Source organism: Pygocentrus nattereri, chromosome 1, assembly GCF_015220715.1.
Source record: "Pygocentrus nattereri isolate fPygNat1 chromosome 1, fPygNat1.pri, whole genome shotgun sequence".
NCBI classification, from domain to species: Eukaryota; Metazoa; Chordata; class Actinopteri; order Characiformes; family Serrasalmidae; genus Pygocentrus; species Pygocentrus nattereri.
Window position 1 is genome coordinate 52365012 of NC_051211.1, and position 24525 is coordinate 52389536.

General features: G+C 41.1%; 1 protein-coding gene across 4 annotated transcripts in view; it reads left to right on the plus strand.

Annotated features, from left to right (window-relative positions):
- The first annotated feature begins 3222 nt into the window (after positions 1–3222).
- Positions 3223–24525, plus strand: part of lrguk (leucine-rich repeats and guanylate kinase domain containing) — a 35024-nt gene continuing 13721 nt past the window's right edge. Inside the window, exons 1-13 of one of the 4 annotated variants that reach the window (XM_037544977.1) lie at positions 3223–3468; positions 3820–3993; positions 6136–6237; positions 9405–9486; positions 9707–9807; positions 12134–12215; positions 12459–12583; positions 18590–18733; positions 18825–18905; positions 20221–20307; positions 20546–20652; positions 21118–21237; positions 22141–22237. In XM_037544977.1, coding sequence (XP_037400874.1) covers positions 3988–3993; positions 6136–6237; positions 9405–9486; positions 9707–9807; positions 12134–12215; positions 12459–12583; positions 18590–18733; positions 18825–18905; positions 20221–20307; positions 20546–20652; positions 21118–21237; positions 22141–22237 — 1134 coding nt within the window. In that variant the 5' untranslated portion in view covers positions 3223–3468; positions 3820–3987. Of the gene's footprint in view, positions 3469–3686; positions 3994–5025; positions 5128–6135; positions 6238–9404; positions 9487–9706; positions 9808–12133; positions 12216–12458; positions 12584–18589; positions 18734–18824; positions 18906–20220; positions 20308–20545; positions 20653–21117; positions 21238–22140; positions 22238–24525 lie in introns of those variants that run through there. The other 3 variants (XM_017711289.2, XM_017711290.2, XM_037544963.1) reach the window with 3 other exon arrangements.

Consider the following 24525-nt stretch of genomic DNA (forward strand, 5'->3'; position numbering starts at 1 on the left):
CTGACTTGATTTTATTTGATTTGTTGCTGTACTGATGACAAAAGAAACCAAAATCTAAAATGTTGATTAAGGATACATTTGTTGAGATCAGCTGTTGTTAGCTTCATACACTGCGCCTCAGTGTAACTGCAGCACCATTTAAGGTGGAACTGAAAACTCAGATGAGAAGCTGGTGAATAAGAAGCTGACTTGTGCTTGATATATGACCCTGTTATCTAAGAGCTTTGGCAGCTTTGGTAGCCAGTTTAATTCATTTTTATAAAATATAATGCACTGGAATGTTCTGAACTTTGAGGTCATTCTGGTCTATTTTGCTTGGTTTTTATCCATCTTTTGAGCACTGTATAAGGATGATTCTGCTGAACTGGTTCAAAGTCAGAGTTGAAAACACATTTTGGATTAATTTTTGCATTGGATTACTGGACATTCAGTAGTGTCTGTTTCGGTAGTGACTGTTTCGGTAGTGTCTGTTTCAGTAGTGTCTGTTTCGGTAGTGACTTTCAGTAGTGTCTGTTTCAGTAGTGACTGTTTCAGTAGTGTCTGTTTCAGGTGTGACTGTTTCAGGTGTGACTGTTTCAGTAGTGTCTGTTTCAGTAGTGTCTGTTTCAGCTGTGACTGTTTCTGCTGTGACTGTTTCAGTAGTGTGTTTCTGCTGTGACTGTTTCAGTAGTGTGTTTCAGCTGTGACTGTTTCAGTAGTGACTGTTTCAGCTGTGACTGTTTCTGCTGTGACTGTTTCAGTAGTGTCTGTTTCAGCTGTGTCTGTTTCAGTAGTGTCTGTTTCATTAGTGTCTGTTTCAGCTGTGTCTGTTTCAGTAGTGTCTGTTTCAGTAGTGACTGTGTCAGTTGTGACTGTTTCAGTAGTGTCTGTTTCAGTAGTGACTGTTTCAGCTGTGACTGTTTCAGTAGTGACTGTTTCAGTAGTGTCTGTTTCAGCTGTGACTGTTTCAGTAGTGTCTGTTTCAGCAGTGACTCTTTCAGTAGTGACTGTTTCAGTAGTGACTGTTTCAGTAGTGACTGTTTCAGTAGTGTCTGTTTCAGTAGTGTCTGTTCCAGTAGTGTCTGTTCCAGTAGTGTCTGTTTCAGCTGTGCCTGTTTCAGCTGTGACTGTTTCAGTAGTGTCTGTTTCAGCTGTGACTGTTTCAGTAGTGTCTGTTTCAGTAGCGATTGTTTCAGCTGTGACTGTTTCAGTAGTGTCTGTTTCAGCTGTGACTGTTTCAGTAGTGACTGTTTCAGTAGCGATTGTTTCAGCTGTGACTGTTTCAGTAGTGACTGTTTCAGCTGTGACTGTTTCAGCTGTGACTGTTTCAGTTGTGACTGTTTCAGTAGTGTCTGTTTCAGTAGTGTCTGTTTCAGCTGTGTCTGTTTCAGCTGTGACTGTTTCAGTAGTGACTGTTTCAGTAGTGCCTGTTTCAGCTGTGTCTGTTTCAGCTGTGTCTGTTTCAGCTGTGACTGTTTCAGTAGTGACTGTTTCAGTAGTGACTGTTTCAGTAGTGTCTGTTTCAGCTGTGACTGTTTCAGTAGTGTCTGTTTCAGCTGTGACTGTTTCAGCTGTGACTGTTTCAGCTGTGTCTGTTTCAGCTGTGACTGTTTCAGCTGTGACTGTTTCAGCTGTGTCTGTTTCAGCTGTGACTGTTTCAGTAGTGACTGTTTCAGCTGTGACTGTTTCAGCTGTGTCTGTTTCAGCTGTGACTGTTTCAGTAGTGTCTGTTTCAGCTGTGACTGTTTCAGTAGTGACTGTTTCAGCTGTGACTGTTTCAGTAGTGACTGTTTCAGCTGTGACTGTTTCAGTAGTGTCTGTTTCAGCTGTGACTGTTTCAGTAGTGTCTGTTTCAGCTGTGACTGTTTCAGTAGTGACTGTTTCAGTGAACATTTTAGCTCATTTTGAGCAGAACCCAATAGCGCAGCCAGTTCATGACCAGCAAACACAGCTTTGAACAGCTGTCACTTATAAAATCATAGAATTTTTCAGTGAAACACAAAAAGTACTTCACTGCACAGAATCTGTGTTTCAGTAGTGACAATTCTTACACAGATTTTAGTCTCTGGACATATTTACTTGAAAACAATGTGATGTAACCTCTTAAACTCAGTGGGACCACCGGTGGTTCCAAAACGCACGTCGTCATGTTCTTCATAACGTTCATATTTCATTAGCTCCATTCAGAAGCTGGGCGTCGTGTGAGGCTGTAGCTCTTCTCTCCAGTCTAATAGACGGTGATGTCATTTTAAACCCTTATAATAAAAGAAGCTGAACTTTGTTTTTCTACTGAAAGTCGACCCGTTTTTCCTCAAATCTGGGCTCTAAACTATAAACAGACGGCGTCTCTTCAGTGATCTGCTCTGGAAACATCACTTTTAGAAAATAAGACAAAGAGCGTCGGAGATTTTTGGCTTTCAGCAGTAAATTGTAAGGATATAGTGATATGTGGAGATCATAAAATACAGGTTCTGTAATTTGAGGGGAGCTTTTACACACACCCAAAAATGAACTAAACTAAATAAATAAAACTAAAATTTACATTTATTTCATGCAGTTACTGAATAATTTGCCTTATAATTTGGTCACATAAATTCAAATGGACAAATCAAAATATACCCTGGAGAAAAAGAAGCTAACTGCTCACCATGTGGCCATGAGGGACAGGGATGCAGCATCACTTGCAGAGGCTCCGCCCACATACTAACACTTTTGTTTCCATAGTGACATGAAAACGTGGGACAGCAATTTTTGCTTTTTTGTTTGTTTAAAAATTAAACTCTAGATAAATTAAAAACTTTTGAATTTGACTTTAAAATATGTCAAGAAGATGTTTAAAAAAAAAACAACATTGAAAAAAAAATACCAGAAAAGTAACTAAAGTAACTATTATTTTCACAAGTGTAAATTACGGGGTTATGGTTTGTGACGGACATCTCCCAACAGAAAGTACCCTATAAACAACGACTTTGTATATGTTTAGTTTATCTTCATCTCTATTAATGCATTTGGTTTAAATAGATCACAACATAATCCTCGTAAACATGTGAGCTCCTGTAGGTTCACTGGTGGTTCGGGGTAGTAAATAAAAGCCTACATGTGTGTTGTAGAGATTGTGACCCCTGGTTCCCATCACCACCACGGTAAATAAAATCTGGACGGAACATTACACGTCAAAACCACTCGGAACGACTTTACATCTCAGCCACTGAGCCAGGCAGAAATTTTGGAAAACCGGTGGAGTTCCCCTTTAGGTTAGCCTGTTTACAGTAGCCGAACTGTTGCTCGACTTCGCTGAGAATGATTTCTGAGACAGTAACTATGCAGCTGGCTGTGGCGAATAAAAGGCGGAAAATGTGACAATGGCAAGAAGACGTTTTCCCGTAAACACACTTTAACGCGCTAGATTAGTTATTTAGTGAGCTCATACCTCCATTTCTGTCTGCTGGTCTTCCAGCGTTCGTGGCGGAGTGGTTGTTGTGAGGCAAAGTAAGTTCACCGGTGGTTTTAAATAGTAAATAAAATGTCTATATTTGTGTTGTAGTCGTGGCGACACCTGGTTCCGATCACCCCCGCTGTAAATAACCACTCTGAACGCCTCTGGCCCACTAAACTATGCAGAAATTTTGAAAAATCGGCGGTGTTCCCCTTTAACGGACATGTAGGCGTACGGTCGGGGGGGGGGGGGGGACGGTTGCCAGGCAACGGGCACGCAGCGAGCTTTCCCTCAGCTAGCGTTAGCCGCGTAGGACAGAAATTGGCACTTTTGAGTGGCGAATATGTCATATTTGCACAAATGAACTGAGTCAGACAAGCAAGATGTCAGTTTCTGTTCAGCAGGCGCCGACAGCCGCTCTCTCCAGCTGCCAAACTCTGAGAAATCCCTCCGGGCCGCGGAGCCAGGGCGACCCTAACACAACACTGCTGACCCGGAGTCCGCCGCCTGAGGGAGACGAGCTCACCGCCACGGAGGAGGAGGTGGAGGTGGAGGGAGACAAGCAGACAGAAATGGAGGTAAGAGCTCAATAAATAACTAGCGTGTTAAAGTGTGTTTACGGGAAAGCGTCGTCTTGTCATCGTCACATTTTCCACCTGCCTACTGTATACAGGCTAACCTAAAGGGGAACTCCACCGGTTTTCCAAAATTTCTGCCTAACTCAGTGGTTGAGATGTTAGCAAAGTCATTCAGAGTGGTTTGATGTGAAATGTTCCGTTCTGGAGAAACTTACAGATAGATTTTATTTACAGTGGTGGTGATAGGAACCAGGTGTCACAATCTCTACAACACACATATAGCCTTCAGCTCATACAGGACAAACCGGCCCCCCTTGGCTTGAGCACCCACCTGCGTAACTGGTTGCTGGACTTTCTAATAGACCTCAGTCTGTGCGGGTGGGCAACAACATCTCCAGTGTCATCTCTCTGAGCACCGGGCTCCCCTCAGGGCTCCGTCCTGAGCCCACTGCTGTTCACCCTGATGACCCACGACTGCAGTGCCAGGTTCACCACCAACCACTCTGTGAGGTTTGCAGATGACACAACAGTAGTGGGCCTAATCCAGGATGACAATGACCTGCGCTACAGAGAGGAGGTGAACCATCTGGTTGACTGGTGTGAAACCAACAACCTGGTCCTGAACGTCGAGAAAACCAACGGGATCATCGTCGACTTCCGGAGGAGCCAACCCAACCACACGCCACTCTTCATCAAGGACATAGCCATAGAGATAGTCAGCAAAACAAAGTTCCTGGGGGTACAGATGACGGACACTTTGACCTGGTCCACTCACACTGAGGCTCTGGTCAAAAGAGCTCAGCAGCGCATGCACCTCCTGAGACGGATGAAAAGAGCACACCTCCCCCCTCCGATCCTCACCACTTTCTACAGAGGCACTATAGGGAGCATACTGACCAGCTGCATCTCTGTCTGGGCAGGAGCCTGCAGCGCTTCTGACTGGACGTCCCTGTGGAGGGTGGTAAGGACAGCAGAGAAAATTATTGGGACTTCACTTCCTCCAATACAGGACATTGCGAAAAGTCGCTGTCTGACCAGAGCTAAGAACATAAACAGAGACCCCTCCCACCTCCCACCATGGACTGTTCTCGCCTCTGGAAGGAGGTTCCGAAGTCTTCAAAGCAGAACAGCCAGGTTCAAAAACAGCTTCTTCCCACATGCCATAAGACGGCTGAACTCTAAATAACATGCTGCTCCAATTCTTTCTTTTTTTGTTTACCTCATACGTGGGACCTCCAGTGCAATATACTCATGTACATATACTTATTTAAAAATTATTTAATTATTGTTTACATACGCGCTACACTTTGCACTGCATTGTAAGTGATACTTTTTTTGATCCCACAACTGGGGAAATTCCACCTCCGCATTTAACCCATCCATGAAGTGAAACACCACATACACACTAGTGAACACACACACTAGGGGGCAGTGAGCACACTTGCCCGGAGCGGTGGGCAGCCCTATCCACGGCGCCCGGGGAGCAGTTGGGGGTTAGGTGTCTTGCTCAAGGACACCTCAGTCATGGACTGTCGGCCCTGGGGATCGAACCGGCGACCTTCTAGTCACAGGGCCAGCTCCCTAACCTCCAGCCCACGACTGCCCCTAATTATAAGTATTACTTGTATTACCGATCAACTCTGAGCCAAGGCAACGAAATTTCGTTCTAATGCTCACTGTACGGTGTTAATTTGAATGACAGTAAAGCCTGTCTAAGTCTAAGTCTCCAGGCATTTTATTTACCACCAACATGTAGTTTTTCAGGGACTATTTGGCTTACAACACCCTCTCCACCTTGAATGGATTTAAAAGTCTTGTTTTTAGACCAAATCCTTTAGCAAAACTACAGTAAAAACAGTGTCTCAGGCATCATACAGCATATCAGTAACCATATCATGTAATAACTTTCTGGGATGTAGCTTTTAGATCTGCTGTGTGCTTCAGACGTTTGGTTCCCATCACCACCCTTCTGAGAAAATCCGACTCTAGGGTTTTTTTTTAGAATGATGCATTTCACATTGAAACACTCTGACTTCATTTACGTTTTGATCATTGAATTATGAATCATTAAGAACTGGTGGAATTCCCCTTTAATAGTTTCTTGTTTAAAATGACCTTCTTTTTTTCTTTTTCGGAATGGAGAAGGATGGCAAACTGACCGAAGAGGAGGTGGCTAATCATCTCTCCAGTCTGGGACGCTCAGCCACGGGACTCCATCACATCTACCAGTTTCTGTCTTTGCCTGTGAGTTTCGCTAAAAGCACAAAAGAATATTTAATGGATTTTTGTTTTAAATCGACGTAATTCAGTGATTGAGACTTAAACAAAGTCATTCAGAGTGAATTGCTGTGAAATGATTTACTGTAGAGAGACTTACAGATTCTAATTTTCTTTACAGTGGTGGTGATGGGAACCAGGGGTCACCTACAACACAAATATAGACAATTTATTTACTATGCAAAACCAACCGTGAGCCTACACATGTCTTCTGTATATGCAATGTTTTCGTTGGGGGTTTAAAAAAAGGTTTCTGCCAAAAACAGTAAGACATAAGTCATAATCATAAATCATAAAACTATGTTTCAGACATAGTCGTTACATATAATAACTATTTGTGGTGGAGTTTTTAGAGGCGTTAAAGGTGTAATGTGTAAGATTTGGGGGGTCTATTTAGCAGAAATGGAATGTAGCAGAGGTCACTAATAGGCGAACCATGGTCCAAGTCCGGACCTGAACCTATAACAGGTGGTCTAATTTCAATGGGTGTATCATTTCTAGTCATTGTGGTACTGGTTTAGTAGCCCGGGAAAATCTCATTTGTTGTAAATATCACACATGGTGCTACTCAGCCAATCAGATCTGTGTATCACGATGAGCACTGAGATTTGAGTGAGTGACGCCACACAGGGGAGGGACGAGGAGAGAAACAGCAGTCAGAGAAGAAAGTGAGTCAGATTATTTTACATAACGTGCTCTAAAAAGAGAAAACTGCCAATAAATGCTGTTGAAATTTGACTGATCTGGACTTTATTTGATTTGATTTTCAGTTGTTGACTGTAGAAAATGTTGACCTACCTACTCGGCTACTTCAGTAATTAGTATATGGCGCTGAGTCATGATGCAAGTTAGACATTATGATGTTCTGGACCTTCGCTTGAGGATATTTTGTCTAACTGGACCTTTTTGAATTTTAATTAAAGACCCCTGGAATATAATATACAAACCATGTTTGTAATCATGTTACAAATCCTGTAACTACAAATCCCTGTGTTTTTATTTACTTAAAATGAGCCTTTCATGTCTACATCTTCCATCAGAGGCCGCTATGTTGCACCGCCTTGTTTTTATGGTAGTCCAGAATGAACAAGTCAAACACTGCCTCTAGAGGACGGCTTTCATGTTTTTACAGCAGTTTGAATTCGGTGCTGCTATGGCGCCAGATGGAAGATGTAAAAACAAGAGGAATCGGTGGTTGCTGCTGGTGCTGGTTAACCGTTTTGTGCTGTGAGAAGTTTGAGAACCCAGAAGAAACGGCAAATGCTTGTCATCAATGAAGTGAAACATGACGGCCACTGCAGGTTCTACTACATGCTTGGAAAGGGTGGGATGAGGGAGGGTATTCATGTGGCTGCAATCAGCAACCTCAACACTAGATTCCATCAAATCTTACACACTGTGGACATCTGGTTCCTATCACTACCACTGTCGACAATTCTGACTTGGTACGCTTTTCTAGATGGAATTAGAAATTTACCTTCTGTATTTAGAAATAAACCTTAATTTGCAGGTGTAGAGGCACTGATAGACAGCAAATAAAAGTGGGAATTGATCCTAATACTAAATACTAAACACTGAACCTGTGTTTAAACAGGCTATACTTTAAAAAATAAACAGAAAGTGCTTTCAGAAGATTCGCAGTGGTGCTAGGTTGTTAGTGAAACATCCAAGCAGTCAAGCTATGCAGCTGATTCTAGATCTGCTTTAAGTTAATTATCCTTCTTTATCTCACTGGAAAATTTTATTGGTTGCAGTACATCGTTTAGTACATCGGCTGAGCTGAAGTCTGCGTTTGTCCCAGTTACACTTATTACACACTGGTTATTAGTCCCACAATGGGGAAATTTCAACTCCGCATTTAACCCACCCGTGAAGTGAAACACCACATACACACTAGTGAGCACACACACACTAGGGGCCAGTGAGCACACTTGCCCGGAGCGGTGGGCAGCCCAATCCGCAGCGCCCGGGGAGCAGTTGGGGGTTAGGCGTCTTGCTCAAGGACACCTCAGTCATGTGTTGTCGGCTCTGGGGATCGACCCAGCAACCTTCCGGTCATGAGGCTGGATCCCTAACCTCCAGCCCACGACTGCCCCCAGATATGTTGCTTCTAATAAGTAATAGGAACAAGTGAAAATGTGTCATAGAACCAAATATAAAGCCTTTTATGAATTCATTAATGCCTGATTGGTTAAATATTCATAAGTCCTGAGAAATGTAATCAAATCACGTTTACTGTCTCATCACATTTACACAGGTTCGAATGTGAGTGAAAATCTTAGGTACACTGATAAAAATGGCAGTTTTTAAACACTGTGTCCGCTCACTGTCCACTCTATCAGACACTCCTACCCTGTCAGTCCACCTTGTAGATGTAAAGTCAGAGATGACAGCTCATCTGCTGCTGCACAGTTTGTGTTGGTCGTCCTCTAGTCCTTCATCAGTGGTCACAGGACGCTGTTGGCAGGATATTTTTGGTTGGTGGACTATTCTCAGTCCAGCAGTGATGCTGAGGTGTTTAAAAACTCCAGCAGCACTGCTGTGTCTGATCCACTCAGACCAGCACAACACACACTAACACACCACCACCACGTCAGTGTTACTGCAGCGCTGAGAATGACCCACCACCCAAATAGTACCTGCTCTGTGAGGGTCTATGGGGGTCCTGACCACTGAAGAACAGGGTAACAGAGTATCAGAGAAACAGATGGACTACAGTCTGTAACTGTAGAACTACAGAGTGCAGCTATACAGTAAGTGGAGCTGATAAGATGGACAATGAGTGTAGAAACAAGGAGGTGGTCATAGTGTTATGCCTGACTGATGTATATTCCAGATTATAAGATATTGGTAGAAAATGTACAGGATGTATATATGTGCAGGTATAGAATTGCTAAAGACCTGCTTGAAGATTAGAGTGAGGATGTTGATATACTGTATTTTGATCTATAACGAGCATGTGAGCCGCCCATCTTACCAATCCAACAAAATAAGTGCAATTCCTCATTTCCTACTTTGTTTTTCTTACTTTTGTGGTGAGTGAATGTCTGCCAGATGACCAAATGTAAACATACTTAATTATGTTCCCTGGAGGTCGTGGGCACCTAATCAGTCTCGCGATTGTTTTCTCTCAGAGGCAAAACCTGAAAAACGTGTCCATATTGTGCCATTACGTCCATCTTCAGAAGCTTGAGCTCCCCTACAACAGAATAAAAGGTACGTATGTCTCTCTGTGTGTTAGGAACATATGGTAAACAGCTATTCTCTGGAATGTTATTCATCACCGTTGTGTTTTCTTGTGATCCTGTTGCTGAGCGTCCTTAGTCGATTCTTTATCTTTGTCCTTGAAAACGTGGATAAAAAAATCACAGACGTGTGCACTGCTGCCATCCATTCTTCTCTGGGCTTTCTGTGCTTAATGTTTTGTGACTGGTAGATTTATCCTGCGTGAGCCACATGCCATACCTCATCATGCTCGATGCTTCCCACAACGAACTCTCCGAGTTTTTTGGATTCCAACCTCCAAAAAACCTCAAGGTGAGACCCCACAGTAAAGAGCGAAAAGGTTTTGAGGTATAGTTTATGAACAGGACCATAACCTCTTTGTTCCAAAGTGCAGTACACTAGGCATTTGTTTTCTAGGCTTTCTCGTTCTGTAGCAGTAGGTTTGTTGCCAAAATCACATTTTATGTGTTATGGATGGATAGACTTCTTTGATCATTCATTGATTGCAATGTTACAGTAGCAAGATATATGATTGCACATATATTACACATATTGGGGGAAAAAATCAGACTTAAGTTAGAGTAAAGTATAAGAGAGTATGAATAGAAGTATATCTATTTGCATATTTACATAGCATATAAGACAGATTTATTGTAATTACATAACAGTAGGTATTGCACTAAGTGGTATAAGGTAGTTTCATCACTTGACTTCCTTTTTTCTGAGGGTTTATGAAGAAAAGCACATGGTGAGTCAACCGTGTCTTTCAGTTATCAGAGATTTTCTCATTTAGCTCATGATTTCATATGAAGCTTTTAGTTGAAGTCACTGGTGTGACCGACTTTATTCTGAGGTAATTGTGAAAAATAGAATCCAAATGGATTAAATTACACACACTATATTGCCAAAAGTATTCACTCACCATCCAAATCACTGAATTCAGGTGTTCCAATCACTTCCATGGCCACAGGTGTATAGAGCCGAGCCCCCAGGCCTGCAGACTGCTTCTACAGACATTAGTGAAAGAATGGGTCGCTCTCAGGAGCTCAGTGAGTTCCAGCGGGGTGCCGTGATCGGACGCCACCTGTGCAGCAAGTCCAGTCGTGAAATTTCCTCACTACTAAATATTCCACAGTCAACTGTCAGTAAAAATGCCACGTAAAATGACAGAGCGGGGTCAGCGGATGCTGAGGGGCATAGTGCGCAGAGGTCACCAACTTTCTGCAGAGTCAGTCGCTACAGACCTCCAAACTTCATGTGGCCTTCAGATCAGCTCAAGAACAGCGTAGAGAGCTTCATGGAATGGGTTTCCATGGCCGAGCAGCCGCATCCAAGCCTTACATCACCAAGCGCAATGCAGAGCGTGGAATGCAGTGGTGTAAAGCGCCGCCACTGGACTCTAGAGCAGTGGAGACGTGTTCTCTGGAGTGACAAAGAAAGGTTCATAAAGACGTGGATGAGCGAGTTTGGTGTGGAAGAACTTGACTGGCCTGCACAGAGTCCTGACCTCAACCCGATAGAACACCTTTGGGTTGAATTAGAGCAGAGACTGTGAGCCAGGCCTTCTCGTCCAACATCAGTGTCTGACCTCACAAATGCGCTTCTGGACGAACAGTCACAAATTCCCATAAACACACTCCTAACACTTGTGGAAAGCCTTTCCAGAAGAGTTGAAGCTGTTATAGCTGCAAAGGGTGGGCCGTCATCATATTAAACCCTGTGGATTAAGAATGGGACGTCACTCAATTTCATATGCGAGTGAAGTCAGATGACCGAATACTTTTGGAAATAAAGTGTAGTATTTAATAGCATGTAATAATGGTTTATGTAATCAGGGGCATTTTTTAAACTTATTTTATTAGCAACATATTTTATTTATCAAGAAGAGCCTTTTTGTCTTTTCAACCAAAATCAAACCACATTTTATTCCGCTTTATACCATCTTAGCTGTAAATATGTCTCAGTATGTGCTGATGTACTAGTGAAGGCTAAAAAATATAAACAGAAATGCAGACTTCCTTTGCTCTACTTTAAGCTTTAGCTCAGCTTTAGCTGCTTTTCTTGCATCTCCAGCGAGAAACTTTTAAAAATAGAACAGTTTCTTGTAAAATGTCTCTCAGCGTTCGACTTTTTTCAAATATTTCTGTTCCATCTTAAATGATGCCTGAGGAGCCCGAATGTAACTGCTGCGCTATTTAAGGTGAAACGGGAAAATTCAAACAAGAAGCTGGCAAACGAGAAGCTGGCAAACGAGAAGCTGAATTAAGCCTCGCGACTTTTTAGTGTTTGTCAGTTTCTCGTTGCAGATGAAACATATCAGGAAACCAGCTGGACTGATTATAAGTTCAAATGAGTCCGTTCATCTCTAAATTATTGCTTTTCCTCTTCAAGCTCGCCCTTTGCCTTTTCATTAGCTACTAGTTTGTTGTCTGCATTGCTATGGTGACCAGCCGTCTGCGCTGATCTTCAGGGTTAACGGGTGAATCAGCAGTTCTACATTAACTCCAGCGTTTAAGACCATCTACTGTTAAACTGTGGAATGATCAGCAGAGCTTTATTTTACTGTAAAGGAGGATTATTGTATTTTTCACTCCTGCACTAGATTGCACTGATCTTTCGTCTTCGTCTTTTACCACAGGAAGTGAATTTCTCTCATAACCAGATTTCAGCGATGAAAGACCTGTCTGCCTACGCTTCTCTTAGCAAGCTGATTCTAGACTGTATCCTTTTGAATGAAGTCTCTTCTACCATGAATTCTTGTACCATGTGTAAGGCACTTGGAGGCTCTAGTGTGTCTCATGCCATGTAATGTATAGAAGCACAGTTGCATTCGTAATTAGAGTAGTGTGCTAAATAATGAGCTAAATACAGTGTAATTCCTGCTTCTTTCATTGTACGTGATGTAATTGGATTAAACGTAATTATCTCAGGTTAATGCCTTGACTGAGTTCTCCACCTGTCAGATAACTCCTTTAGTGAAATCAGGGGGCTGGAGAAGTGTAGCAGCTTGACCCACCTCAGCATAGCCCACAGTAAGATCTCACGTATCAGCGGCCTGGACAATCTACCTCTCAAACATCTCTGTCTGGTACGTTCTGTTCTCTTAACTGCTGTGTCTTCAGTAGAGGATCCCATCCCAGCTCAGGTGTCCCCAGTTATTTCTTATTTCTACACCAGAATCAAACATACATCAGATGTGGAACATTCCCTCTCCCTTTATTGGGAGCTGGATTAAAGCAGAACAGTACTGGAGTACTGGCTGCAGCTTTTGCTACTAAATACATTTTAATCAGATAACGACCAGTTAGTTGTCTAAAGTAGTGGTGGGAAATATGACTATTTTGTCATTATCTTGTAAAATTTTGTTATCGTAGCAAACGGTACACTTTTCTCAGCATATTCAACGGACAAATCATATAATAATAACGATCTTAAACTTACCCTATGTATTTTTTATGTTAAAATTGTGTTAACATCATGTGCACAGGCTCAGAAAGAAGGTCTGGCTGGATGTTTAGATCTCAAATACAAAATCTTCACGCTGATGAACACATGATGGCGATAATCCAGTCATAATCAGATTTCTGCAGTTATCTGATTATTCAAATGGTCATGTAAACAGAATACTTCAGTTTCTTAGAATGGAGTGATGTCTAGAAATATGATTAAGAAACCTGATAGGCTGGATCTTAGCTCAGTAATCAGATTTCCCAGTGTAAACTCTCACTCTGATTTCTTTCGGATTTCTCAGTCTGCGCATGAGCGAAAACAGACTGTGGTACCGGAAATAAGCGAGCGGCGTCAACGCAACACACAGGAAAACACTTTTGGAGCATTTAATTTAAATATAGTAAATGATGTATGTTCATATTTTCAGGTAAACGGGCTTCATCTTTTAAGAAAAGAAGCGGCGTGATGTTTGAGTTTTACTTTATGTTTACATCACATCTGTGAGTTTATTGGCTGGTTGCAAAGCAGAAATCTGATTACTGCCCGACTCATGTAAATGATTACTCAAGTGTATGTAAACACGTTGATCAGATTACTGAAAAAATCTGATTATCTGGAGTTATCGGATTATGAAGTACATGTAAACACACTCACATCCTCGTTTTGACAGAGTTCTCTTTGAGTTCTCTTTGACTGCGCTTGCAGTCTTTAGATTCATCCACTCAGGGAAGAGGTCTAAAGTGCAACCCATGCTACAATTTTTTTTCTGCACATTGCGAGCAAATGCACATTTCGACCAGAGAGGTCTCCAAATCCCTCCTTATATAACGAAGCTTTAATATGTTTCATATTAAATTAGTCCTCTTTAATTGGACTTAGTGCAGCGCAGAGTGTGAAACAGTAAATAAAAATCATACTTCATAGTTTTTGATGGTAGTTTTTAAAATGTGAAACTACTGCCGCACTCTATCTGCATGTCAAAATATTGTTATATGTATTGTGTCATGAAAAAGTCTTTAAGTATTGTGATATGATATTTTTTGCCATATTATCATAATATAAACGTGTCAATTGTGCAGCATTTACAAGCGAACCTTCTGCGGCTCAGCAATGAGATTTACCTAGACTACTGTAATTGGATTTGTATTATATTATTTAAGAACACACCTTCAGTTTATAAATAACAACAAATTTACATATTAATGTAACTGTTGTGGACGTCTGCCAGTCCTGAATTCCTTCAGGAGTGCTGTTTAAATATTTTAAAAGAATATGTGTATTAACAGGCAATCATGGAAATCCCCAGCGCACAACAATAAACACATAATCACAGAACTGTGAATGGTTGAAAGCTGTTAATATGTTTTGTGTGTCTCATTTTATATTCCACTGCCTATTTTCTGGTGGAATAATACTTTCCTTAGATATTTATAAAACTACATTATGCTCAAACCTGCAAAACTTTCTGAGGGGGAGTGCCGTAGTGAAGGATTTTATGCTTGCACAGAAATCATCAGGTTTTCAAAATGTCAGCATTTCACACATTGAATAGCTTAACATTATGCAGTTGAAAGGAATGAATTTCATTGGAAAATAATGGACAGTCTGAAAGTAGTAAATACTGCCTTTTGTGTTTGATTCACTAGTTTGACTGACAATTTCATATGCTCCACATTTCCTTGGAATGTGAGGGTCGATTCAAGTCCAGTGGTGCAGCTAGTGAGGTGGAAGCACGTATTCAGACACTTCTGGCTTTGTTATTTAATATATTTACAGTGCATTTATCCACTTCACGTTTATTTACACACATAATGCCGTTTGACTTTGTATTCATAAACAACATAGTGTGTGTTCATTGTCATAAAAGATTTGTTTAGGAAATGTAATTAAAAGGAAGGAAACTGTTCAGACACCACAGCTCAATAACATTAGTACTTTGTTACAAAGCCATTGTTGGCAGCTTAGAGACATCTACGGTTAGAAGTAATTAGCTTTTGGCAACATTGTGGCTCAATTCTGGCTCTTTCTGCTTGACAAACTGTCTTTAATTTCCCAGGGCTATGAGGATCTCACAATTTCAGAATCCTCCATATCTTCAATTAGATTCAAGTCAAGAGATTGGCTAGGCCAAGCAGGCACCTTTCTTTTTCAGAAACCAGCCTTGAGTTATTTTGGCTGTATGTTGAGGGTCTTTTGTCTTGTTGAAACTTCCATCTTCTCCCCAGTTTCAATTTCTTGGCTGACGAGATTAAATTCTCTTCGCATAACTCCTAGTACATGTTTCATGTTTCATTCAATGGCGTGTAATGCCCCAGCATTGCTTGCAAAGAAGGAGCCCCATATCATGATTCTCCCACCTTCATACTTCACTGTGGGTGTCCTTGGGATCATACATGCAATCTATTTTTATTTCATTTTACCAGGGACTGTATAAACTTTGTAAGTCTGAAATCTTATCTTATCTGAGTCGTCACCATGACAACTTCAGTTAGGACTGAATTTACTAAAGAAGCTATTACAGAACAACAGTTCTTAAGTTCATAATCGTATCCAGATGACTCCAGATAAGAAAACAGAATTACACAAACATCTTAACTAGACTAAGTCTCCTAAATTCTGTCCTAACTTTAAGATAACTTTAACCATTTGTTTCTATTGTTTTGTGCAGTGACAAACAGCACAGTTCACTACGACTGGCATGATGACACTACGTTTATCAACTCTGAAGACTGTGATTCGACTTTTTTTCTAAAAACCCCAAGACACTGCAGACACGATCTCTCCCATCCCCTCTCATTACCTTCATGTGTTAATGTTGATAAAAACATCAGATAAAGTTCTACAGTCATGGTGGTGAATAATGAGGAGACAGAGCTGAGCCTATGTCTGTTTATTAGGAGGAGTAGCGTTAGCAAGCGTTTGGGAAATGGAGACTGAAACTGTGGAGCGGTGAAGCCCTGATTAACAGCTTGAAGCTCTGACCCAGTATTCTTCATTTTCAGCTTATCGCAATTTAGTTTTGTTTGACCTTTTTTCTACATCAGTAACGGTAGCTAATGTTAGCTGCCTGGCTAACAAGCTTGATTACGTGTTTACGTTTCAGCTGTGCACATATGGTCGGTTGCTAGGGAACAGGCATTTAATTATAAATATATATATATATATTTCTATATAGAATACATACTTTTTGTACATTTATGAGTAAACCAAGTCAAAAGGCATTAGTTTCATGAATTTGAAGTGGCTATAAATTAATATATGAGAGTATATTAAATGACAAAAATAACTGTCTTAATACTGTTTCTTCCTGAGTCTATATTAAGTTGCTGATATTGCTCAGAAATTGAGACTACTGTTTATTTAATATTTCAATAAGCGTTAATAAAGGAAGCTCCACATTTTTTCCGTGTGTGCAGCTGCCATAGTGATTGCCATGCTGTGCCTCTCTTTATTTAAATTTTTGATATGTCTTTGTTGGTTTAATTAGCTTCAGAGTGCTGCTCATAAACCGGTGACACCTTCCTTTTCCCTCGTCTCCTTTTTTTCCAGTGCTCACCTCATGGTATCTCCATGTCATCTGTCATCTATTGCCTTATTATTCCGTTATGTCATCGCTTTCAGAAAGGTTACACCCCTCACTGTGTAACAGTGCATGTGCAGCTTCTTGCCTCCCCATCCACGTTTGATATAGTTGACAGTAATGTTGTGTTTTGGGATTTTGAGTCAGGTGTCCCCCCCCACAGTGAATATCCATGTTGGCGCCCCAGCCTTTTAAAAGAGTATAAATGGAAGCTGGTGTTGAAGCCCACCATATGGCACGCCAACATGCCTCCAGACCCTTTGCCACTTCACTGAAGGGTGTTTGCGTTGTCCTTTATCAAAGTGATTCTTCATCGTCAGCAGTGCCGCGTCCTCTGTCGTCCGTTTTCCCCCTCAGGGCACAGCTGCTGGTGTGAGTGAGGCTGGACCACTTTCAACAGCACACATGCACACAGACACACTCTCATACACACACACACCCACACGCTGAACCTGTCGGCCCCTCTGCTGCCCTGAAACCCTGAGCAGGGTGCTCTTGTCAGGTAACTTCTCTCTCACCTCATCACACTCTGGCACCGGAGCATCCAGGACCCCTTATGGTCACCGTCGCCCCCGCTGTCTGCATTTCTCTGCCAGGCAGGGGTGGTGAGGGGGCAGGGCATGGAGGCTGGGTTCTGGATGACAGCCCAGAGTTGCCTTAGGAGGGCCAGGGACTCAGAGGAAAAGATGAGAGTGGGTAAGTGAGAGATTTGGAGAGCCCCTGATTTATAAGCAAGCAGTTCCTGTGTCTTTGCAGCTGTTCAGCTGTCAGTCGATCTGCTCATCAGCCTTATCTAAGAAGAGTTCGCCTGTCAATCAGAAAGGTCGCCTAAAATTATACCAATGAGCTGCAGCCATGCACTAATATACCACTCTGCTAATACCCTGTTAAAAATGGTATATTGCCAGGAGATATACTATAATACAGGGTGACTTAAAAAGATTAATCCAATTTCAAAGCGCCGTATTTTTATAACCAAGAGGCGCCTAGGAACCAATCACATACCAATTGAAAGAGGGGGTCATAGAGTTTCTGACCGCTACCGGAAGACGGCTCCATTCAGTCTGAGAGGAGATGAGACCCCTGAGCAGAAAGCGTTCTGCGTTCTCCACTTCAATACGAGTGAATCCGTCATAACTGTGCAACGTAAGGGACACCCGACAAGTTCAATCCAGTAAGGGATGAGTTTGACTGTGGCGCTGATGTTTTCTGTTCAGCTGGAGGAGGTTCAGACTGAGACCTTGTACAATTACATAATAAACTTTATGCTCATTTAAACCATTTACAGTTCACTGCACTGATCTGTAGTGATTTACAAGTGAAATAAATCATTTTGAATCGGATTAACCTTTTTGAATCACCCCATATATATATATATATATATATATATATATATATATGGCATATTTCTACAAGTTTCTGTTTATTCACACAATTTATGTTTATTTGAGTTCAACATATTTGGAAAAAGACAATGAAACATAAAATGCGCTGTAACTTTTGCCCAGACCACAGTTCTTTTTTTTCCCCCAAGTACATTAAATTAACAATTACATTAAAGCAAATGAACAGTAATTGTGTAGAAGTATAGTGGGTGTACTAACTTATTTTCACTTGCTAAATGAACAAAACATGTCTTTTGCAGCGGAGCCCAAACTTTTGCAGACAGCTGTATAATAAGGAGCTTGGGCAATGTTGAGTTTCACTATCTTGACTATATTTCCATGCCTATATTAGGTCCATATGGGGCCACTATACGTCTTGTCTTTGTTAGTCATTACTTGATTAGTGAAAAGCACAACTGATGCATATCATCTATCAGAAAACCTTGCATCTCCAAAAGAGTATACAGGATAAAGAATAAAATGTTCTTCATTTTGATTGTAAGTCAATGTAACAAGATTTTAAGTCATTTTTCATCAGGAAATTTTGACACAGTATAAACAGATTCGTTCGGTCAGTGGCATGGTTTTGATAAATGTTATTGATGTTATTGTCACAATTTATGTTATAAAACTGGTTTTATGTCAGTTCCTGATTTTAGGTTGTCATTTCTGTGTGCAGAGGGGGAACCTGATAAAGAAGATCGAGAATTTGCATACCCTCCGGACCCTGCAGGTTCTGGACTTGTCCTCTAACAGAATCCAAAGTCTCTCTGGTCTTCAGAACCTCCATTTTCTTGGAAGCATCAATCTTGAGAGTAATCTAGTAAGGCTGTATTTCTGTAACCAGCCGTTTCTTCTTGATTTAATGGCCATTTTTGCTTCTGTCTCATGTTTTTCTTCTGTGTCATGCTTAGATTAGGGAGATCAAGGAGGCCACTTATGTGCATGACCTTCCGTTACTGAGAGAGCTAAATCTCAAGAGAAGCCCAGTGCAGGTAAGATCTGCCTATCTGCCCATCTATAAAATGGTCAGATCAGGCAGTGGATGTGTAATTTAGGTCCAAAACAACACCCAGATTCCATCTTAGACACCAGACTTAACAAACACATGCCTTACAGTCTCACCATGACAAGAACCAAGAGCCTACAACAGTCCTTTCTGAATGGAGGAGTAAGGCTTGTCAGTACAAAAAGAGATCAAGAACAGTAAACTGTTTGGAAAATGATTTTAAAGAGATCTTATTTAATCCTAAAGACTTTTTGAAACAGTAACTTGATTGCTTTTTGAACCTTTAACATGTTTTATGAATTTAGAAAAATGTAAAGAACGTGCTTCACATTTTTGTACTGTGCATTGTGCAAAAGTTTCTAGCACCTGAGAAAATTGTGTTTAAAATTCATTTTAAATGTATTCATTTGGGCACTACGCATTTATTTATTCAGAAAACAGTAATATTAGAATACACAAGAATAGCTAGATGAGCCATTAATAGCATTAACGCAGAAGGCAGTCATTTGATGTATGTGTCTGTCTTTGTGTAACCATTTCCAAACCTCTCCTTGAGGAACCCCAGTATTAATTATCATCCAGTACGTGGTTTTTGGTCTTCAGTCCTTCTTTAATCCCTTAAAATCCCAGGTTTGTTAGGGGCATTCGTGGGCTGGAGGTTAGGGATCTGGCCCTGTGACCGGAAGGTCGCCGGTTCGATCCCCAGGGCCGACAGTCCATGACTGAGGTGTCCTTGAGCAAGACACCTAACCCCCAACTGCTCCCCGGGCGCTGTGGATAGGGCTGCCCACCGCTCCGGTGTGCTCACTGCCCCCTAGTGTGTGTATTCACTAGTGTGTATGTGGTGTTTCACTTCACGGATGGGTTAAATGCGGAGGTGAAATTTCCCCAGTTGTGGGATCAAAAAAGTATCACTTTACTTTACTTTTTATTACATACTGAGGCTTAGTATTCAGTAACCACAGGGGCTTTAGCGCACACTGGCTGAGCTATTATTAGGTTATAGAAGTGTGTAATAAAGCTTTGGGCCTGCTGTTGAACCCTGACCATTTAAACAGTAAAGGTAATCAGGTGTGCTCATGATGGAATTTGGATTCAAACCAAGAGATGACAGCAGGGACGAGAAGTTGGTAACCAAATCTGTGTTCAACTAAACAACCACTACCTTTAAAAAAAAAATATATATATAAATGATTTTAAACTTGCTAGGGTGCCTAAGGCTTTTGCACAGTCCTGCATGTCTGCGAAATTCTCCTTTTGAATAAATAACTCACACTAGCAGCTTTAATTCTCTACTGCAGGAACAGCCTGACTACAGACTGGCGGTGATCTTCCTCCTTCATCGCCTTACTCATTTGGATGAACAGGCTGTGACTGCTGAGGAAAAGGTAAATCGTGTCAGTCCATGATTATATAGTCTGAAACCCATTCTGTTGTACTTTTTATTAGTGACATGACTGTTTATACTAGTCCATTTGCTTTTTTTTAGTTTGTTTTAAACACATTTTTACTGATATCATGTGTAATAATGGTCTTATGAATGATACAGGGATGAATGTGAATGTGTTTGCATATTATTTATGTGACTCATAGATTTTACTGCCTCTGTGGTAATGTTGTTTTCAGGTTTCTGCTGTAAACAAATTCGATCCACCCCTTGAAGTGGGGGCAGCCCGAGATCACATGACTCACGTGGTGTACCAGCACATGCAGCCACAGGTCATCTTTGACAGGTATGAATGGCTGAATTAGTTTTATAGGCCAGTCATTACTTTTCGGCCTACAGCTTTCTAATTTTTCGTGGTTGTTTATTTGCTTCAAGGTATTGCATCTCAACCAAAAGGGCCGTGTCCCCCAGCTATTGTGATATTAACTGTAATTGTAATTTAGGCATATTACATAAATAATGTTTTGTTTTGTTATTTTTTTAATATGTCAGTTAAAGACATTCAGTTTGGCTACACCTACACCCACATTGAACAGCTTAATGTTATGTATAGTTATTTAAACTGTTAAATCGTAAACGTTTTGCTCTCACTTTTTGCACAGTGCATATTATTTTGTTTACACTGTGCCATTACGCATTAACTAAGCCAAGTTTATGAATGTGGGACAGATGAATTATGGTTGTCTTTTAAGACCTTTTACTCAAATTGAAATCAATGTTCAGTTCAGTTTTCCATCTGTTTAACATCTAGCACCCTGCCCAGTCTGGATGCTCCATACCCCATGCTCATCCTCACAGGGCCTCAGGCATGTGGAAAGAGGGAGCTGGCCCATAAGCTGTGCCAGGAGTTCAGTGATTATTTTGCCTATGGGTGAGTGCTTGTCTTTGAATACTTTATATCTGCATATTCATGATTGTCAGACTGAAATGGAAAACATGTTGAAGTACCACTAAAACATGTCTGTCACGCAAATATACAGTGTTATGACTTGCAGTAGAGAATTACACCTCCTCCTCTTCTGCAGATAACATTTCTCTCAGCTCATTATAGATCATGATGGAAATCTCCATGTGTTCCTATACACCAGAGTCCGGATGATGTAGCTCTTACTTGTTGAATGTAGAAAGTAGGGCTGAACGATTTGGGTGAAATATCTAATTGCAGTTTTTCTGACCTGTATTGCGACTGCAATTTTGATTGTGATTTTTTTTAAAAAATAAATTGATTTCCATGCTTTTATTTGACCGACACCACCAACATACAGTGGCTTGTTGTGGTTGTGATGTCACAGAACTTGGGCATTTGGTTGCTTCTGATTAGTCTAACTTATCTACAAGCAGTTCACGTGTAGGTTAAACCTTCCCACTTAAAACTTGTTCATAATTAAGTGATACTTTTTTGATCCCACAGCCGGGGAAATTCCACCTCCGCATTTAACCCATCCGTGAAGTGAAACACCACATACACACTAGTGAACACACACACTAGGGGGCAGTGAGCACACTTGCCGAGAGCAGTGGGCAGCCCTATCCACGGCGCCCGGGGAGCAGTTGAGGGTTAGGTGTCTTGCTCAAGAACACCTCAGTCATGGACTGTCAGCCCTGGGGATCGAACCGGCAACCTTCTGGTCACAGGGCCAGATCCCTAACCTCCAGCCCATGACTGCCCAATGTAGATATAGTTAAAATTGCTCATTCATCCCAAGTAGAAAGCCTCATGTGACTGGAAGTCTGCATTTATGTGTCTGTTCTTTCTTAATTATTTAATTTTTAGTGCTTGCCACACCACCAGAGGGCCTTATTTTGGGGAGGAAGATGGCTGTGACTACCACTTTGTCCTGGAAGAAGAGTTTCAGAACATGATTCGAATGGTGTGTCTCAGAATTACTATATTGTTATTACTCAATTACTTACTGAATGATATCTATACACTAGTTGGTCAACCTATCGATAAGCAAACAGAATTACTATTTATGACCAAAGTCAGTTGAAAGGGTACAGTAAGTTGAAAAAACACTGAATTCCCAAAATAGTGCTCCTTAAAGTTAGATCACAGTAAAATAGTACGCACATTAACTATATTTGAACTATATGTGTATGTGTGTGTGTGTGTGTGTGTGTGTGTGTGTGTGTGTGTGTGTGTGTGTGTGTGTGTGTCTATTTCGTTGCTGTTGGAATAGAGCCTAAACTTAAATCTCCAAAATTGTAACTTTACAGGAGGGGGAAAAACATACTTTACTTTTAATGTAAGTCAATGGGACCAGATGTCTTTCCAAATAATTTTAGGCCATTTCTTTTGGTACAATGTAAAGACCAACATGCATATTCAATTGATGTCAAAAACTGAAAAATGTCAAAAAAGGAGATACAAGGTTTTGTTTTGACAGCAGCAATATACACTCACTGGCCACTTTATTAGGTACAGTTGCATGTTAACACAAATAGATAATCAGCCAATCACACAGCCGCAACTCAGTGCATTTAGGCGTGTAGAGGTGGTCAAGACAACTTGCTGAAGTGCAGACCGAGCATCAGAACGGGGAAGAAAGGGGATTTTAGTGGCTTTGAACGTGGCGTTGTTGTTGGTGCCAGACGGGCTGGTCTGAGTATTTCAGAAACTGTTTTGTTTGGTTCTGTGACTGTACTTGTGTTGACTGATAGTGACTGACCGGTTTCAGCAAAATGATCTCGATGATTGTCAGTTACATAACCAGGGCCACTCTGCTGAAAGGAAGCAGAGCCCAAGGTTCAAAGGGCTAACGCACACTCATATTTCAGCTTTTTTAATGTGTTCCAGACAGCATAATTTCCCTAGAGATCTCATAACACAATAACAATAACACAAAAATGGAAATTTAGTGTCTTAAACTGTTATTTGTACATGGTCTTCTTGTGGGAACAGCTGAAAGAGTAGATAACTACATCGTTCTGTTGCTCCTTGTTTTACTTTTGGTAACGTTCTTATGTAATCATGTGGTTTTAAGGAATCTTTGAAGGCCTGCCCCACCTGGGTAAGCAACCAAACACCATGCCAATAAGAGTCCTAGGGCAAGACTCCTAACACCGCCTTCACCTCCCTGTATAAAATGATCAAATTGTAAGTCGCTCTGGATAAGAGCGTCAGCCAAATGCTGTAAATTTAGTTGCTGCAAATTCGATGACTGGCCAGATATTTGAAATGAGAGGAAAGAATGTTTCTCATGATCTGTTACTACAGCTCTCTGGTGCTTTTAAGCTTTGCTCACATTCCTCTTTGTAGGATGGTTTTGTAAGTCCAGTGGGTTTGATAAATAGAGGTCGTGGGTTGATTTAGAGCGGAAGCCTTTTGAAGTGTGATTATAAGCGTATGCTGCAAGCATCAAAGGAGGAGTTTCAGGTGAGGATTATGATCCAGCCTGGCCCCATATCGCACAGCCACAGATGTGCACCCAGATCCATCAGTAACACTCACAACCAGCCAGATTTCCAATCAGCAAACTCACCTGAACTAAGCTTAGGCCAGGGCCTGTTAAAGCAAGTAATGCACAGGATCAACAGGCAGTTGTAACTGCTGTACTAATATACTATTGCAGTTATACATAATGACTGAAAAGCAGTATTAACTAATAGTTGGTAACACTTTATTTGAAGGCCACCTACATAAGGGCTTTATGACGCATTCATAAGCACTGAATAATGTGTTTATGAAGCACTACTTGAACATTTATTAAGTGCTTATGTCGGTTCTCGCAACCTGACATAAGATGTTTTATGAAATAAATGGCATTGTACTGACATAAGTAAAAACATTGAACATATTTACAGCACTAAACATTTAAACCCTACACATAATCGCATCAATCATCTTATCTATGCCATGGAGGGAAGAGGGGGTGGTTTCCAGGCATATTTAACCTGATATCAGTACAATGATCTTAAGAATACTGACATAAATAGTTATGTATAGGGTTTAAATGTGTTCTTTGTGTTGTTTTCTAAAAGTGATGTTTCCAGAGCAGATCACTGAAGAGACGCCGTCTGTTTATAGTTTATAGCCCAGATTTGGGGAAAAACGGCTCGACTTTCAGTAGAAAAACAAAGTTCAGCTTCTTTTATTATAAGGGTTTAAAATGACATCACCGTCTATTAGACTGGAGAGAAGAGCTACAGCCTCACACGA